The 15,432-nt window shown below is 61.0% G+C and overlaps 1 protein-coding gene across 1 annotated transcript in view; it reads left to right on the forward strand.

Annotated features, from left to right (window-relative positions):
• ADGRA1 (adhesion G protein-coupled receptor A1) overlaps positions 1-15,432 on the forward strand; it is a 33,443-nt gene that overhangs the window by 6,797 nt on the left and 11,214 nt on the right. The window contains exons 3-5 of the mRNA XM_027113031.1: positions 2,563-2,690; positions 4,016-4,139; positions 8,405-8,550. Of these exons, the coding sequence (XP_026968832.1) occupies positions 2,563-2,690; positions 4,016-4,139; positions 8,405-8,550 (398 nt within the window). The remainder of the gene's footprint in view (positions 1-2,562; positions 2,691-4,015; positions 4,140-8,404; positions 8,551-15,432) is intronic.

Here is a 15,432-nt window from a genome sequence, read left to right on the forward strand (position 1 = left end):
GGGAGGCAGGACGCTAGGGCCCCTGGCAGGCGGGACGCTAGTGGGAGCTGGACGCCCCCGGGAAGCAAGAACGGCAGGCTGCTCTCTCTCTCTCGTGAAACATCTATTCTCCACCAGGAGACCATCCTGCCCCTCGTCACAGAGGCCCATCCTCGCCCAGATGGAGGCTCCTGGCTGCAGGACAGAGGGCCCAGCAGCCTTCGTGCTCCCCTGGGTGTGGTGGGAGCCCTGCCAGGATCTGGCCACAGACCCTCCCCTGTGCCGAGCCTTCCCAGGCATCTTGAGTGGGCGGGGCCTCCAGGTCTCCCCTGGGGACGTGCAGCCTCTGCGTCCCAGTCACCTCGAGGCTGGCGTCCGTTGGCTGCCTTTCCTCCTGAGCTCGTGATTCCGTGGATTTGGGCTGTGGGTGCAACGTGCCTCCTGCTGACAGCCTGGGTGTCCAGACGGGAGCTGTTGGTGTTCCGTGCACGTCTACACCCGCGCTTCAGGCTTCCTGGCCCGTGGACGGTCAGGACTGCAGCACGAGGGCAGCCGCGGTGTCCGGCCTGCAGTCTGCCAAGCAGCACGGCGCCCTTCCCTGACCGCCTGCTTCTTCTGGGCAGGGCGCTATTTCTGGCTTCCCTGGGCAGCGGGGCCCCTGGGCAGCCAGACGCTGAGGCCCCCTTGGCATCCAGGTCACTCAGTGCCTCTTCCCGGGTGACCAAATTCAATTAGCTGTTGCCATGACAACAGCGACCTCCTCACCAAAGTCCCTGAGTCGGAGCAAAGTCGGGGTGCAGAGGCCCCAGCTGGGCCCAGGGTGGCTCCTCTGAGCACGTCCTCTGGCTGGCCGGGCCTCCAGGAATGTCCACGAGGAGAGAAGCCACCTGAGCCCGGACGCGCTGGCTTCCTGACTCCCGCCGTGACAGGCCAAGGCCTTCTCGGGGTGCCTCTCTGCTCCCCACGACTCCATCCTGGAGGAGCCGCCAGCCACCTCTGCTGTCCTCACAGCCCAGGGAGGCACCAGTTGGAGCTGCTCTGGGCCTGGGGCGGGGGCGTCTGCCATGGACGCCCCTGTGGTCTGCGGGAATGGGACCAGCACGACGGCAGACCCCTAGCTCTGACCACCAGCCCCGTGGTCACAGCAGGAGCAGCTCAGGTGGTCCCACAGGGACACCAGGCAGCCCTCCACAGGCCCAGCTCAGCCTGTGGGCACTGACCCCAGCCTGCTCCCCAGAGCCCAGCGTGTCCCCCAGGGCCGTGGGAGCAGAGTAGGGCATTCAAGCTGGGGCATCGAGCAAGGGCTCCACCCTCTGACCTGAGCAGTGGGAACCAGAGCCCGGCTCAGCTTGTCCCCTGGGGCGGCCGTGACAAAGTCCCACAGAGCAGGAGGCTGGACGTCCAAGGTCCAGGCGCCTGCAGGTTGGCTTCTCCTGAGGCCTCTCCTTGCTGGGTAGAGGGCCCCTCCCGCCGTGTGCTGGTGCCGGCCCCTTCTTACAGGGACTCTGGTCCCTTTGGTCAGGACCACCCGAGAACCCTACCCTACCTGAGCCACATCCCTAAAAGCCATCCCCTCCGGATGGTGGGGACAGCTCAGTCCACAGCGGGTTTCTCGTGTGACTCGACGACTTGTACCACACGAAGCGTCCAGAGCAGGGCTCGGTGCGGGCAGAGGGTCGGAGGTCAGAGGGGGGTGCCGTAGGCTCTAGCCCCTACCTCCCAGCCTGGTGTGCCCCAAGCCCCTCTGGGTCCTCCACCGGCCCTGGGGGTGCCCCTGGCGGGTGTGCCCGGCCTCGCCCTGGGAACGCAGCTCCGACGCAGGGCACTTGTGGCGCTGTGTCGGGGGTTGGCCTCAGAGCCCCAGCGCCTGACGCAGCAAGCCTCGCTTACCTGGTGAATAAAAAGACAGAACCTCCCTCAGCTCTGAATGTCCAGCCGGGGCATTCTGCCCTCAGTGTTACATCCTCCAGGGAAAATGGATATCCTTTGAACCCTGACCTTCAGCCCTTTACCTGGGCTGTGACAAACAGTGAAGGTTGTACACCTGGGGTTCTCGAGCCTGTTCACACCTGCTGCTCTTCCCCCACTGACCTGAGTCACCTCTGGGCAGACTTACTGAAATGATACAAATTCTCCTGGGAGACCACTCAAAGCAGCATTGCAGTGGGTGTGAGGCCCGGAGTGGACTTGGGGGTAATCTGACACGAGCCTCATGGGGGCAAGTGTGCCGTCATACAAGGGCATTTGACAGAAGCAGGAGCCGGGTGGTCCACCAGCCCCCCGGGAGGGCGAGGAGTCTGGAGGCCAACAGGCAGCACAGCAGGAGGCTGCCCTCAGGGAGCTGGCCGTCAGAGCCCCCAGAGGCGCCCGCAGCTGGTGGGGGGCCCACGAGGCCACACGCCGCCTGCCCTGAGCACTCCACAGGTTGGGGACCTTCCCCTGCCCCAGGCCGACCATTTCTGCTGAGACCTGTGAACCTCCACCCGATCCAGGAAATGCTTCCAGCCCCTCGCCGGGCGGAGGCTGAGCCTGGGGACAGCCCGGCCACCTTGGTCACACGGGTGTGCTCTGTGTCCTTTCCAGGATTTGAGGACTGTCCTGTCCCTGCCCCAGTCCCCAGGGGAGTTCCTGCACCCCGTGGTATACGCCTGCACTGCCGTCATGCTGCTGTGTCTGCTGGCCTCCGCCATCACCTACGTCGTGCACCAGAGGTAAGGCCCGCTCTGCCCCTCGCCTTCGAGGGCAAGCTCTCTCCTGCCCTCACGTAGCAAGGAGTCCAGGAAGGTGCTTCACAGGCAGCCGGCCAGCTTGAGGCTGCCCAGTGCCCAGACGGTGCTGGCAGCCGAGGGTGGCCAAGTGCTGGGCGACACCCTTGCCTTCCACCCCGGGCCCCCCCGTGCTCATCAATTCAGGTGACACGCGCTCTTTCTCCAATGGCACCGTGTCCGTTCGGGGACCCCTACAGCCCATGGCCTGAGGAAGTTAGAGTAGCTGCAGAAACTTCGAGCAGCCTTGCCCTCTGCTTTTCATCTACAGGGGAGTCCAGCTGGTTTCCTACAGAGCTGGTTTCCTGGCCACGTCTGCCTGGAGGGGCTGGGCATCACTTGAAGATGCGCTGGGTAATGTGAGGAGGGGTCCCGGCCACCATCAGGGTCAAGTCCACAATCAAAGTCATGGGCAAAGCCCAGGCCACAGTCATAACCACGGTCATGGGAAGAGGCTTGGGCGTGTCCAAGGCCAGGGTCATAGGTAGAGGCTTGGGCGTGTCCAAGGCCAGGGTCATAGGTAGAGGCTTGGGCGTGTCCAAGGCCAGGGTCAGGGGAAGAGGCTTGGGTGTGTCCAAGGCCAGGGTCATAGGTAGAGGCTTGGGCATGTCCAAGGCCAGGGTCACAGGTAGAGGCTTGAGCGTGTCCAAGGCCATGGTCATAGGTAGAGGCCTGGGTGTGTTCAAGGCCACAGAGAAGCTGTGGTCATAATCACAGCTGCAGGCATAGGCTAAGAAATTTCATTTTGTCCATCGCCAGGGCTGGGGACTGGTCATGGGTATGTTCACAGCCACAGGCAGCGTCCTATCCAGGTACAGGTCCGGCTACAGGGGATCATGTCAGAGACAGTCAATCACAGCCTCCTCCTAAGGTACAGCCTCTGCTCAGAGAGGGAAGAACTCTGTCTGGGGAACCAGGAGGTGGGACTGGGTTTCTTCCCCATCCTCCCTCTGGGACATTGGACAAATCATAGCGTCCCAGGGCCTCAAGGTCCTCGTCTGTCCAATGACCAGAGACCTCCCAGTCACAGTATTCCAGGGCAATTTTCCAACAAACCACCCAAGGCCACATGCTAAGGTGGATTCAGCGTGTCCATCCATCTTTCCCCGACCTGGTCTCTCTGGTGTGCTTTTCCCTGCCCGTCTTCGTCCTGCTCTGAGGTCTTCAGCCCATTCCCCGCGTGGACGGGACGTGGCATTTAGAGAAAAGGGTTCACTTCTACGCTCTGCCCTGAGAGGCCAGTTCCTGACCTGAAATCTCCGTTCCTGCAGCGCCATCCGGATCAGCCGGAAAGGCCGGCACACGCTCCTGAACTTCTGCTTCCACGCGGCCCTGACCTTCTCCGTGTTTGCTGGTGGCATCAACCGCACCACGTACCCTATCCTGTGCCAGGCGGTGAGTGCTGTTGGGTCTTCATTTTGCTACAAACTCTGAAGTGTTTGTCGACTCTCCTCCCAAAGGGGAAATTCGTGATAACCGTCTTGTGTATGAAACCACATTCAAGTGCTTGCTCAGGCTTCTCGTGAAGGGGACAGTTAAGCATCCAGTGTGTCTACACCTCTCCCGCGTGAGTCTGACCGATTTGCTCAGCATTTGATCATGTCATTTAGTTTATTTTCCAATCGGACCAGTTTTCTCCAAGGCCTATGGTGACATGTTAATGAGACATTCATAGTCCAGGGCCCATCACAGAAACAGGGACGCGAACTGCCTCTCCTGCAGAGACAGGTGGGGTAGGAGCACAGGGGTGGGACCCCCTGCTCCCTCGGCCCAGGTAAGAGTCCATGGATGTAGGTGAGAGAGCGCCATTGCTGGTGGGTCGCTGGGGATTCAGGGCCGTGGAAGAGACACGCGGTCCCAACCCTCCAAGTGGGACTCGGCGGTCTTGTGCTGGGGAGGTCTGGCCCTCTCAGGTGAAAGGGGAGCACAGAGAAGACACAGAGGGGTCTTCTTCCCACCCCACAGCCCCGCCTGACCTTCCTTAAAAGGGGGGAAAGGGACTTCCCTGGCGGTCCAGTGGTTAAGACTCCGCACTTCCACTGCAGGGGGCCCAGGTTTGATCCCTGGTCGGGGAACTAAGATCCCACCTGCCATGCAGCGTGGCCAAAAGAAGGCAGGGCGGGTAGTACGAACTACCCTCCGGTCCTGACAGAGCCCAGAAAGAGGCCCTTCCGTCAACTGTGAGTCAAGGACGGAAGGCCCAGGTGCCTTTGCAACTGGACATCGAGGCCCCTCGTGCTCTCCCCCTCCAGCCTCTCACCAGCCCGCCTACTCCTGGCCTCAGCTCAGCCCAGTGGACAGTGCCCTCCAGCACCCAGGCGGGGGCCAGGTGGGGCTTCCGCATGGACCACAGGGCATCTCACCAAGGACTCATTTGGTGTGTGTCCATCTGCTTGGACCACGTGGAGGGAGCGTCTCTGCCGGCACCCACCGGGACGTCACACGCACCCCTCGCAGCCTTGGTTGTGTGAATTCAACAACAGTTTATTGACAGCCGTGAGGGCTGCTGCAGCCCAGTTACCTGGCCTCCACGCCCCCTGTCCACACGGAAAATGACTCGTCCTCCTGCACAGACGGTGGCAGCTGGGAGGCTCCTGGGTGTCAGGGGCAAGAGGCTGCTCCCACAGGGGCACCTGGGGGAGGAGTCAGGCTGCGAGCTCCCCCCCCCGATCCTTGGGGAGGAGGCAGGCTGTGAGCTCCCCCCCGATGCCCTCCCCCCTGCAAACAGGGTGCCAGACCCATGAGACAGGACCCGGGGGCCCTGTGGCCCAGTCTCCCCACGCTCCTCTATACAGAAGAGAGATCACTTTTCTGCAAATCCATGTTAAGGCCAACCATCCCATTGGGAAGCCAATTCTGCCACCTGTTCCTGGACCCCAGCAGAAAAGTCACCAGCACGTCCCTGAAAACCACGCAGAGGGGGAGACACGCTTCCGGAAGCCTCTTGATAGCGTGGAAACACCCCCTGGGAGAGCCCCGGGAAATCCAGTTTACCGTCCGCTGCGAACACCTGCTGAGACGTGGCGCCGTCTGGAAGCAGATATGCATTGCGATCTTCATTCCACACTTTGCCACCAACGCTCCGCACGCCGGGACCCTGCAGCGGGAGCCCTGGGACCTGGCGGTGCAGCCAGCCCCTCAGGTCATCACGGCCCTTACAGGCCTGGGAGCCCCACCTCCCCCAACCGGGAGCCCACCCCAAGACTGCCAGCCCAGACAGAGGCTCTGGGGGCCAGGCGTCCTTGTGGCAGCCGGGGCCTGGCCGGTGCAGTCGGGTGGACCCCGAAGTGTGTGGTGGATGGGGGCGGACAGGCCTGGGGGGTCTGGAGAGGCAGGATCTGCAGAGGTCCTGCTGGCGTGAGACACGCTCGGTCCCCTCGTAGTGACAACCTCATGGCCCTGTCGGGGAGCAACCTCGGTTCTGGAGTCCATGCTGGCCTGGCTTCCCAACCACGTTTCCAGAAGGGATCAGGAACTTGCTTTCTCTCACAGACGAGCCGTAGGCCAGGTCTGGGGCAGTGAGAACAAGATTCCAGCAGGACGGCCAGCTACACACGGGCTGAATGTCACCCACCGAGCGCCCAGAGGAGAGAGAGCAGGTGCGGGGCTGGGTGGCCACAGCCATGGGGCCGCCGCTCGCTGGAGGAGAGAGAGCCCAGGGGACATGGCCCAGGACCAGGACGGTTGGAAGGTGTGAAGGCTGACATCCTGTGTCGAGCCGACCAGCCATGGTGCAAACATCTTTTTGGTCAAACCTCTTTCTGCGCGCAACTGTGAGCGTGTTTCTGCGTGAGGTGAACATTCGAGCCGTGGCCCGAGGAAAGCAGACTGTCCTCCCCAACACTGGCCTCATCCACTCCACGGGGGCCTGGACAGAAGAAAAGTCTGAGTAAGAGAGACCCCTGCGTGTCCTGGGGCTGGGACCTCAGTCTCTCTCCTTTGGATCCGGGCTCAGACCGAAACCGCACAGTCGGCTGTCCCGCCAGCTGCAAATTCTGGGTCTCAGCCTCCGTGATCACACAAGCCGAGTCATTAGCATAAATGTGGATTTGCTCCGGCCGGCGGCCAGCCTGCCCGCACCGCAACAGCAACAGCTCACCACCACCCGAGGCCTGACACAGACCCTGCAGCCAACCCTCCTCATCCAGGTGTCACAGGGAAATGTGTTAGAGAGACATGAGGAACGAGAGTGGCTCAGGATGGCTGGAGGGAACAGACGGTTGTTATGGCGACAAAACCATGGCTGCGAGCCTCACTGAAGGGCTCCCTGACATCATGGGCACGGGCGGCCGCTGCGGGCCCCGCTAATCCCTGTGCATCCGCACCAGCCCTGGGTCCGGAAGCACGGGCGGCGGCCCGCATGGCAGAGGGGCCGTCTGGACGCCAGGGTAACGACCCTGCGACCGCTCCATGCGTCCAGCCTGAAGCTGGTGTCTGGCAGACGGAGTCCTGCCGTTTACACCTTCTCATCACCCACAAACTTTCACAGTCCAGGCGACGCTCGGGGCAGACGGGTGAAGGGCAGACCTGGCTCTGCTGCCTCCCTGCCCCCACTCTGGGTTCCGGGTCCTCTTACCGGCCTGGGACCAGCTCCAGAGGCCGAGGGTGGCGTTCCTTCTAAGGACGTGTCTCTGACTGTTTCTACTCACACGTGATGAGAGCCACTCTGCTGTCCTGCAGTCGAGGGCCAGGCCCACGTGGTCCCCTTTCCTCCTGTTTCTGGTGCAGGGAGTTCTAGCCCCTCAGGTCCTCATGCTTCCTCCTCTCAGCCAGGCTGGGGTGAGGCCGTGAGCTCAAGGCCCCAGGCGCACACGGCCCCACCACGAGGCCCAAGCCAGGCGGAGGGAAAGGCTGGGCTCTCCCCCCTGCAGGGAGCCACCTGAAACCGTAAACACAGCCCGGGGAGTTTCCCACCACCCCACGGCGTTCTCACCATTATCACGGAGCCTTCTCATAAGTAAAGGCTGAACCCTGGAGTTGATAAATCGTTATAATGGTGCGACGTTACCTTTATTCCCAGAATCGCTGTGTTCCTTAAACGTTGACATCCTTACAATTACAGCGATGTTTTACTTGTCATTGCGAAATGTCAGGTTATTACTTCAAAGGCAACTCATTTTACAGAAGCGGATGGAGATGACGGGGTGTGGAATACGTAATCAGCTAAGGCAGATTATTGCCACAGTAATGAGCGACTCCGACTGGCAGGGAGTGCACTTCAGCCTCTGACCCCAAGCGCTGTATCTCACCCGCGAGCCGCAAACACCGAATCCCGGGAGACCCCGCTGCGCCGTCGCCCCTCCCTTCCTTTGGTGGGCGCCAGTGGGGCTGAGCCATGCCAACCACACAGACGTGTGCACCCGGCCCACGTGCGGGAGGCTGTGCTCGCCACTAGGACCGTGCCCAGGGTGTCGTTCACACACCTCTCTGCAGGACGGCCATGCTGACCGTTCAAGGGTCCTGGCAGCCCACGTGGCTCCCTTGAGCTCCAGCCCCTGTGAAGGGTGGCATCTGCCCCGAGGACCCCAGTGCCCCCTGCCAGTCCCACTTCCTGTCACCACCTCCTGAGGATGCAAGGGGGAGGGGCTCGGACTCGGGGGAACGTGCGCTGGCGGAGGCAGAGCTGGGGATGGCTGGCTCACTCGCTCTCCCCCCCCCAGGTGGGCATCGTGCTGCACTACTCCACACTCTCCACCATGCTGTGGATCGGAGTTGCCGCCAGGAACATCTACAAGCAGGTGACCAGGAAGGCCCCGCTGTGCCCGGGGGCAGACCAGCCACCGCACCCCAGGCAGCCCCTGCTCAGGTACTGAGTGCACCTGGCCGCCCCCCCGCCAGGCTCCAGGAGACCCCGGCCCTGGACCTCCCTCTGGGGCTCTTGGGGCCTGAGGATGATCCAGTGGCACAGGTGGCCAGGGGCAGGGTGGGGCTCTGGTGCGGGGTGACTGCCCTCTGGTACCGCTGAGTTCCCGCGGGGAGAACCCCGGCACCATGCTGGGTGGGCATGGGGAGGGATGGCTCCGTGGCGGGTCCGCAGCCTGGTCTGGGCTTTGGTCTATTCACGGGTCTCAGAGAGCTAAGGGGGGGCCTGGTCTCAAGGTGACCGCGAGGCTCGGCCACAGGTTCGGAGGCCCCCGCCAGCCCGTTGTCCCCAATGCCTCCTTGGGCCGCGCAGGCTCGAGGTGGACGTGGTCGGAGCAGGCCTGGGGCCGATGGGAGCCCCAGACCCCCTGCCGGCATCTGAGCCAGGGAGACGCTGTGGCACCAGCCTGCCGGGGCCACAGCAGGAGTGCATCTCACTTCACGCCAAGGAGCGATCTCGGCTCCTTTAGGCAAGGACGCACCTGCCCCAGCACTGGGCAGCCATCTGTGGCAATCAGGGTTTTGCTGGGCTCTGACCTTCAATTTTCTGAGCCAAGACTGAACCCAAATCAGCCGTCGGCAAGAGCCAGGCTCAGATCGGCCTACGTGGCCCTGAGCCTGGGCACCAGCTGCCCAAAGCCATCCGGCTGCCACCATCTCCAGGACGTCACCTGAGCTCGGAGAGCATAAGCCTTGGCTGCCCACCGAGCTCCCCCAGGGTGCCCGCTGGTGGTGATGTGCAGCTCGGCCAGAGGTCGCCCTGGACACTGGGGCTGGGGGCGGGGAGGGGGACCCTTGGCGTTTGGGAGCCTTTTGCCTGGGATTCCTGAGACGATCCCAACCAGGTGGTCCCTGGGAAAGGCAGCTGCTGCCGCTGTGAGGTTGCGGCCCATGCGGGGGGCACCAGGGACACCCGGCCCCTCGGACCGAGCTCTGTCTGGCTTTGCACTTGGAGGGACGTGGACCAGCGCTCAGTAAGCCCACAGCCCGGCAGAGCGGCCATTCTGAGGCAGATTAAAAAGCGCCCTGTGGTATTTAAGTGGATAGCGACCCCCGCAACACCACCCCGTCCCCGCCCCCAGGCTTCCGACACTATTTGATTTTCAGGTGGAGCAGACGCGTTGCCATGTGGCAACCAGGGGCAGTGGCGCTTTCACAGTGACTTGGGCCAGGGAAGCGGGATTTCATCATCTCGTCTCCTGCCAGGGAGGCCCCAGGTCCCCTGGGTTTAAAAATCACTCTCAAAATGCATTTGCGGGTCTGAAATTGATTGAAGCGCTGCCTGGTTGCTTGAAGACTGGGGTGGAGCTGTGGAGCTCGCTCTGTTTTTCTCTGACAGCTTCAAAATGCACGTGACCCGGCTGGGCGCCCAACACCGTGGGGCTCCGTGACCTGGGGCCTGGGGTGGGGACTGCCCCAGCCGCGCTGTCACACCCGCAGGTCACTGGGGGAAGCTGGCCGCTTCTGGTGCTGGCCGGACGCCACTGCCACACCCCCGCCCCAGCGTCCATTTCCTTTAGTACGAAGGGCCTTGACACTGGGGCATCCACGTAGCGCTGTGACCCCAGTAGCTCCCTCGGTTACCAGCCTGCCCGTCGCCACCCCGTCCCGGCACGCACACCCGCCACGGGTGCAGATGTCGGAGGGCGGGGGCGTCTGCTTCCGGCTCCCCCCATCACCAGCACAGTCTGCTCTCTCGGCCCGGCCTGGCCGGGGGCTGGCGGCGAATGTGATGGGCCTGGGCCTTCTCCAGAGAGACCAGAGGCTGATCGTGGGGACCCCAAAGGCTGGGGGGAGCCGTCAGGGACCAGAGACTTTCGTCCCAGGCCCCCAGGGCTCACATTCTGCCCTCCACGCTCCAGGCCCTGCAGCCTCTGCCCTCAGCCTCCTCAACCGGAAGCCCCCTCATCAGTGGGGATCTTCCAACCGGCCCCGCAACAGGCGTCCTTTTCCTGCATCCTTGACCCCACTCCCAAGACTGGAAAGTCACCTGGGCTTTACCAACAGCAACAGGAATTTAGCTCCTGGGACTCCCTGAGAGGGAAGCGCCCCAAAAGGCCACGTGCTGCCAGGGCATGCTGCGTAAGCTGTCAGAACAGAGCGCACCATGTCTTGCTGGACCCTCGGGGAGGGCTGGGCGGCACGGGCAGTGGCCAGAGACCCTGTGTCCTCCCAGCCCAGCTCTGCAGTTTTCCACTGAGAAATAAAAAGAAAACAGTTGCGAAATCCCACACAAATATTAAAATAGTTTTCTCCATTTCTGCAAAAACGGCCACTGGACTTCGGATAGAGATTGCATTGAATCTGGAGAGCACGTTAAGATGTGTTACCATTTTAACATTAGTAGCAGCATCCAATCTGAACGCAGGATGTCTTTCCATTCTTCTTTAATTCCTCCCGGGAATGTTTTACGGTTTTCAGGGCACATATCGTGTGCTCCGTGGTCGAATTTTTCCCTAAGTATTTTTTATGCTATTGTAAATGGGATTGTTTCCTTAGCTTTATATTCAGGCTGTTCACTGCGTATGTACAGAAATACAACTGATTCCTTGTGTTGATCTTGTGTCCTGCAACTTGGCTGAAATTGCTTACTAGCTCCAGCAACTTTCCGTGGACACTTTGGGGTCTTAACTACCTCATGTCATCTGCATGGAGGGAGTATTACTTCTTTGTTTCCAATGTGAGTGCTTTTCTTTCTTTTCTTGCCTAATCGCTCTGGCTAGGACTTCCAGGACTGTGTTAGTCCTCTCTCTTTTTCTCTTAGTCTAGCTAACAGTTAGCCAATTTTGTCAATCTTTTTGAAGAACCAACTTTGATCTCATCCGTTTTCTCTATTTTTTAATTTTTCTTTTTTGAAACAGGCGACGTTTATTGAGCACATACTCTGTTGCGCTCTACGCCAAAGGGCAGGCACGTGTTTTACGATTATTCACAGTTTGTTTAGAACAGAAAATGTGTCTGGCGTAAAGGAAGTTTAACAATGCCTCCTAGTTTACACAGCACTTTCACACACATTGGAGGGAACATGACTGTTTCTATTTTACGAAATAAGGAAACTGAGGCATAAAGAGATTCGAGGGTTGTCCCGGTTCATACATCAGCAGCTAATTAGTGATCACCTCTATTGTATTTATCTCTGCTCTAGTGTCTATTATTCCCTTCCTTCTGCTGATTTGAATTCAGTTTGCTCTTCTTTGTCCCACTTCCTTACAGTATAAAGTCAGATTCCCGATCTGAGATCTTTCTGTTTTGACTCTAGAACTTATGGCTATGAATTTCCCTCTGGGCAAAAGCTGGTCAGCTTTTGCTGATCCCAGAGGTTGTGGTGTGTTGTGGGGTTTATTCATGCGTCTCAAGGTCTTTTCTGATTGTCCTTGTGATTTTCTCTTCTACCCACTGGTTATTTATGAATGTGTTATTTTCCACAGATCATTCGGTTTTCGGGGGGTGGGGTGAATCTCTCTAGAATCGTGCTGAGAGTCTTAGAGACAGCTGGGTGAGGGAATTCCAGACTGACTGAAGGGCCACGTGGCTGAGGGGAGAGAACTTGACTCCAATGATGGGAAACATACTATTTCATTCCTTCCGGTGTTTGGAAAGCTCTGAGGTCAGGGTCAGGAGCTGGGGAGGGCCTGGGGTGGAGGCAGGTTACGTTGCAGGTTCTGCTGGGGGGCTGCACGGCCAGGTTAGCTGTCTGCTTTCTCTATGTGAGGAATGGAATGGGTATGGAGTGTGGGCTCTAGGGGAGCACCTCGATTCAGGCCCCGGGCCAGGCCCAAGGGTCACCGAGCAGAGTCAAGGCCTTTACGGGTCTCTCATGGCTGTGAGCTGAGAGTGAATTGGGTCCCTGGCCCATCAGTCCTGCCTCAGGGCTTCTTGCTGGGGTATCACCACTTGGAACAAAAGGGTGTACATTTAGACAAGGAGGTGCTACCCCTCAGCTTTGGGGTTGGGAGTCTGGGGATGGGCCAGACTCAGAGCCTCAGCTGGGCCCAGGATGTCAGCACCAGGACCTTCTGGTTTTCTTGGGGTGGGGGTGGGGGGTAGGCCTTGCGGAACCAGCACATGGGCAGCGCAGAAAGCATTGTGAAGGGCTAGGGGGAGAGCGGAAGTGGGAAAGAACAGCAGGAGGTGAGAGAGGACCATATGCCCCACAGGGGAGCTGCCCAGTGAGGGGGCAGGACTGGAGCATGGACCCGGCCAGGAGCCCGGTCCAGCTCCCAAGGGCCCACCCAGCCCAGCCTCCACCACCAGGCCCCCTGATCCAGGACACAGCTCTGCGCACCCATGACAGGGTCCCCTCACACCAAGATGCCTGGAGGGACTCAAGGCAGAGCTCCCCACTCCAGCCACCACCGCCCAGTGTCCATGCAGCCCTGGTGCAGCCTTCGGTCCCCAAGGTGCCAATGCTGTTTCTCAGAGGTCCCAACACAACTAATAGTGTGTCCACGAGGGACACAAAACCACACCCACACTCCTGTGTGTCCACATGGACCCGAGCACACACCCAGCGCCCTGGTGTGTCCACGTGGACCCAAGCGCACGCCGAGCACCCTGGTGTGTACACGTGGACCCGAGCCCACGTCCAGCGCCCTGGTATGTCCACGTGGACCTGAGCCCACACCCAGTGCCCTGGGGTGTCCACGTGGACCCGAGCCCACGCCCAGCGCCCTGGTGTGTCCACGTGGACCCGAGCCCATGCCCAGCGCCCTGGGGTGTCCACGTGGACCCGAGCCCACGCCCAGCGCCCTGGGGTGTCCACGTGGACCCGAGCCCACGCCCAGTGCCCTGGTGTGTCCACGTGGACCTGAGCGCATGCCCAGCACCACCACACACAGCAGGCAGCTCAGTAAGGCACTGGCACCATCACCCCCACGCCAGTGTCAGGAAGCTGGGCGCTGCTCCACGTTGTTCTCGTCCCCTCCCCACGTCAGGAGGAGCCCCTGTGTTCCCAGGCTCCTCTCCTCTGTCACCCTGGCCCCCCTCAGCCACTGTACTCCCTTCAGACTGCTCTCCGTCCCCCAGGCCTCCCACCCTCAGTGCCCTTCCGTCCAACCCCCATCCCTCCAGAGTCCCCTCCTAACGTGGAAGCACGCAGGGCCCCGACACCACTAATGCCGGTCCCCAGCCTGAGCCCCCGCCTTCCCCCAGCAGCCCCTGCTAGGACGCCTGCTTCCACCATGTGGTGACGGCCCCTCCCCACGCCTGCCACTCCCTTTGCTCCTGCAGGACCGTATCCCTGGATCCCACAGAATGCTGTTGGCAGCCATCCCAGTACATCTAACAGGGGCTTTGCTGCGTCCTCCCTCTGGACTGAGGGAAAGGACTGCCTCTGCCCCTTTGTCTCCTCTGAACCAGGCTCACAGCTCTTCCTCATTAAATGTCGGAACCACATGCAGGTAAATGATAGTGACTCAGTAAATATTTTTTAATTTGGCCTTGAATGCATAACCTCAGTGCTAATCTGAGCTGGGCGCTGGAGGAAAGCAGTCTGATCAAAACGCTGTTCTGACGTGAGGACCAGAGGCTCAGCTATCATCGCGGGACTCCCGGGGTCCCCCCCTCCACTGCTCGGCATGGAGGTGGCGGCTGCTTGGCTGTGGTTCCACAGAGGAGCCCACATGGGGCCGCAGTGGGAGGAGACCCTTCAAGCTGAGTCTGGGAGAATCTGCACAGGCTAGCACGCTGGGGAGGGGTTTCTAGGAATGTAGGCGCTGGGTGAGGGGTGATAAAGCACAGCTCCGGGAAGAAACGCAGACGAGGCCTCGAAGGGGGCTTGCTGTACTCACAGAGGGGGCCACGGAGCCACGCCAGGCACACGAGGCACAGCCGAGGCGCTCGACCCAGAGGTGCGGACCTTGCTGGGGCCCGGGGTGCGCTGGGGCACTGGCACCGGGGAATTCCACTGGCTGGCTGAAAGCGAAGCCAAGCGGCAGCAACAGGCAGAAGCCCGAGTCCAGGGCGGGTCTGCCCCGCGGGCTCAGCTGGTCGGCGTGTGAGTTGCAGCGTGCGGCGCCGAAGCTCCAAGCAAGCAGCCGGTGGAGGCCTCTTCGCGCGGGAGCGTCCTCCAGGAGCAGAAGGCACGCAGGGCGCTGCCCAGGGACGCCGGCTGCGGGCACCTTCAGATCTGCCCGGGGGACCGGCTGCACAGGCGCCCCTGCGGCCCGAGCGCCACAGCTGGTGGCCTCCAGACCTGCCATTGGCACAAGCGTCCATTGTCAGTGATATGGGGAACCACCGAGACCCAGGTCCCCAGCCGCCAGCCTCAGGGAGCAGAGCCGGCCTGCTGGTCAGCACTTCCGAGTGTCAGCGGGGAGGAGAGGGAGAAAGCTGGGGAGGGAGAGCCTGGCTGAGAGACACAAACAGAGAAAATGAGGCAGGTGTCCACACTGAGGGCCAGGGGGCCACGGCTCGGCCACTGCTGAGAGGCCACCACCACGAGGAGGGCTTGGCTCCCAAACTTCACGACTGTGTGTCTCTTTAGCCTTGTTCAGGCCCTTCTCTGTCCACGTCTCTACCTTCCCTGCCTGTGTCATCCCCACGGAAGGAGCCGCGGCACTTTACGCAGGGCACACGCTGAACAGGAGATGGTCTTGGAGCGTCTGCATGGCATAGTCAGGGCTCGGACAGGCGTCCCTCACTGTGTGGCCCTGAGGCCTTCAGCCACCAGCTTTGCTCCAGGCCTCAAATCCTCAAGGGTTATCATCTTCCTCCACCGCGGTCAGTGCAAGCTAGACGTGAGGGTCTGCATCTCAGAGGCACATCGCTGGCTCTAAAAGCCACACACGTGGGCAATGGATGTGGACGTCTCTCTCCCCTGAGCTGA

This window comes from Aethalodelphis obliquidens, unplaced genomic scaffold (assembly GCF_003676395.1).
Source record: "Aethalodelphis obliquidens isolate GAN/ISIS:26980383/991018 unplaced genomic scaffold, ASM367639v1 scaffold11, whole genome shotgun sequence".
NCBI classification, from domain to species: Eukaryota; Metazoa; Chordata; class Mammalia; order Artiodactyla; family Delphinidae; genus Aethalodelphis; species Aethalodelphis obliquidens.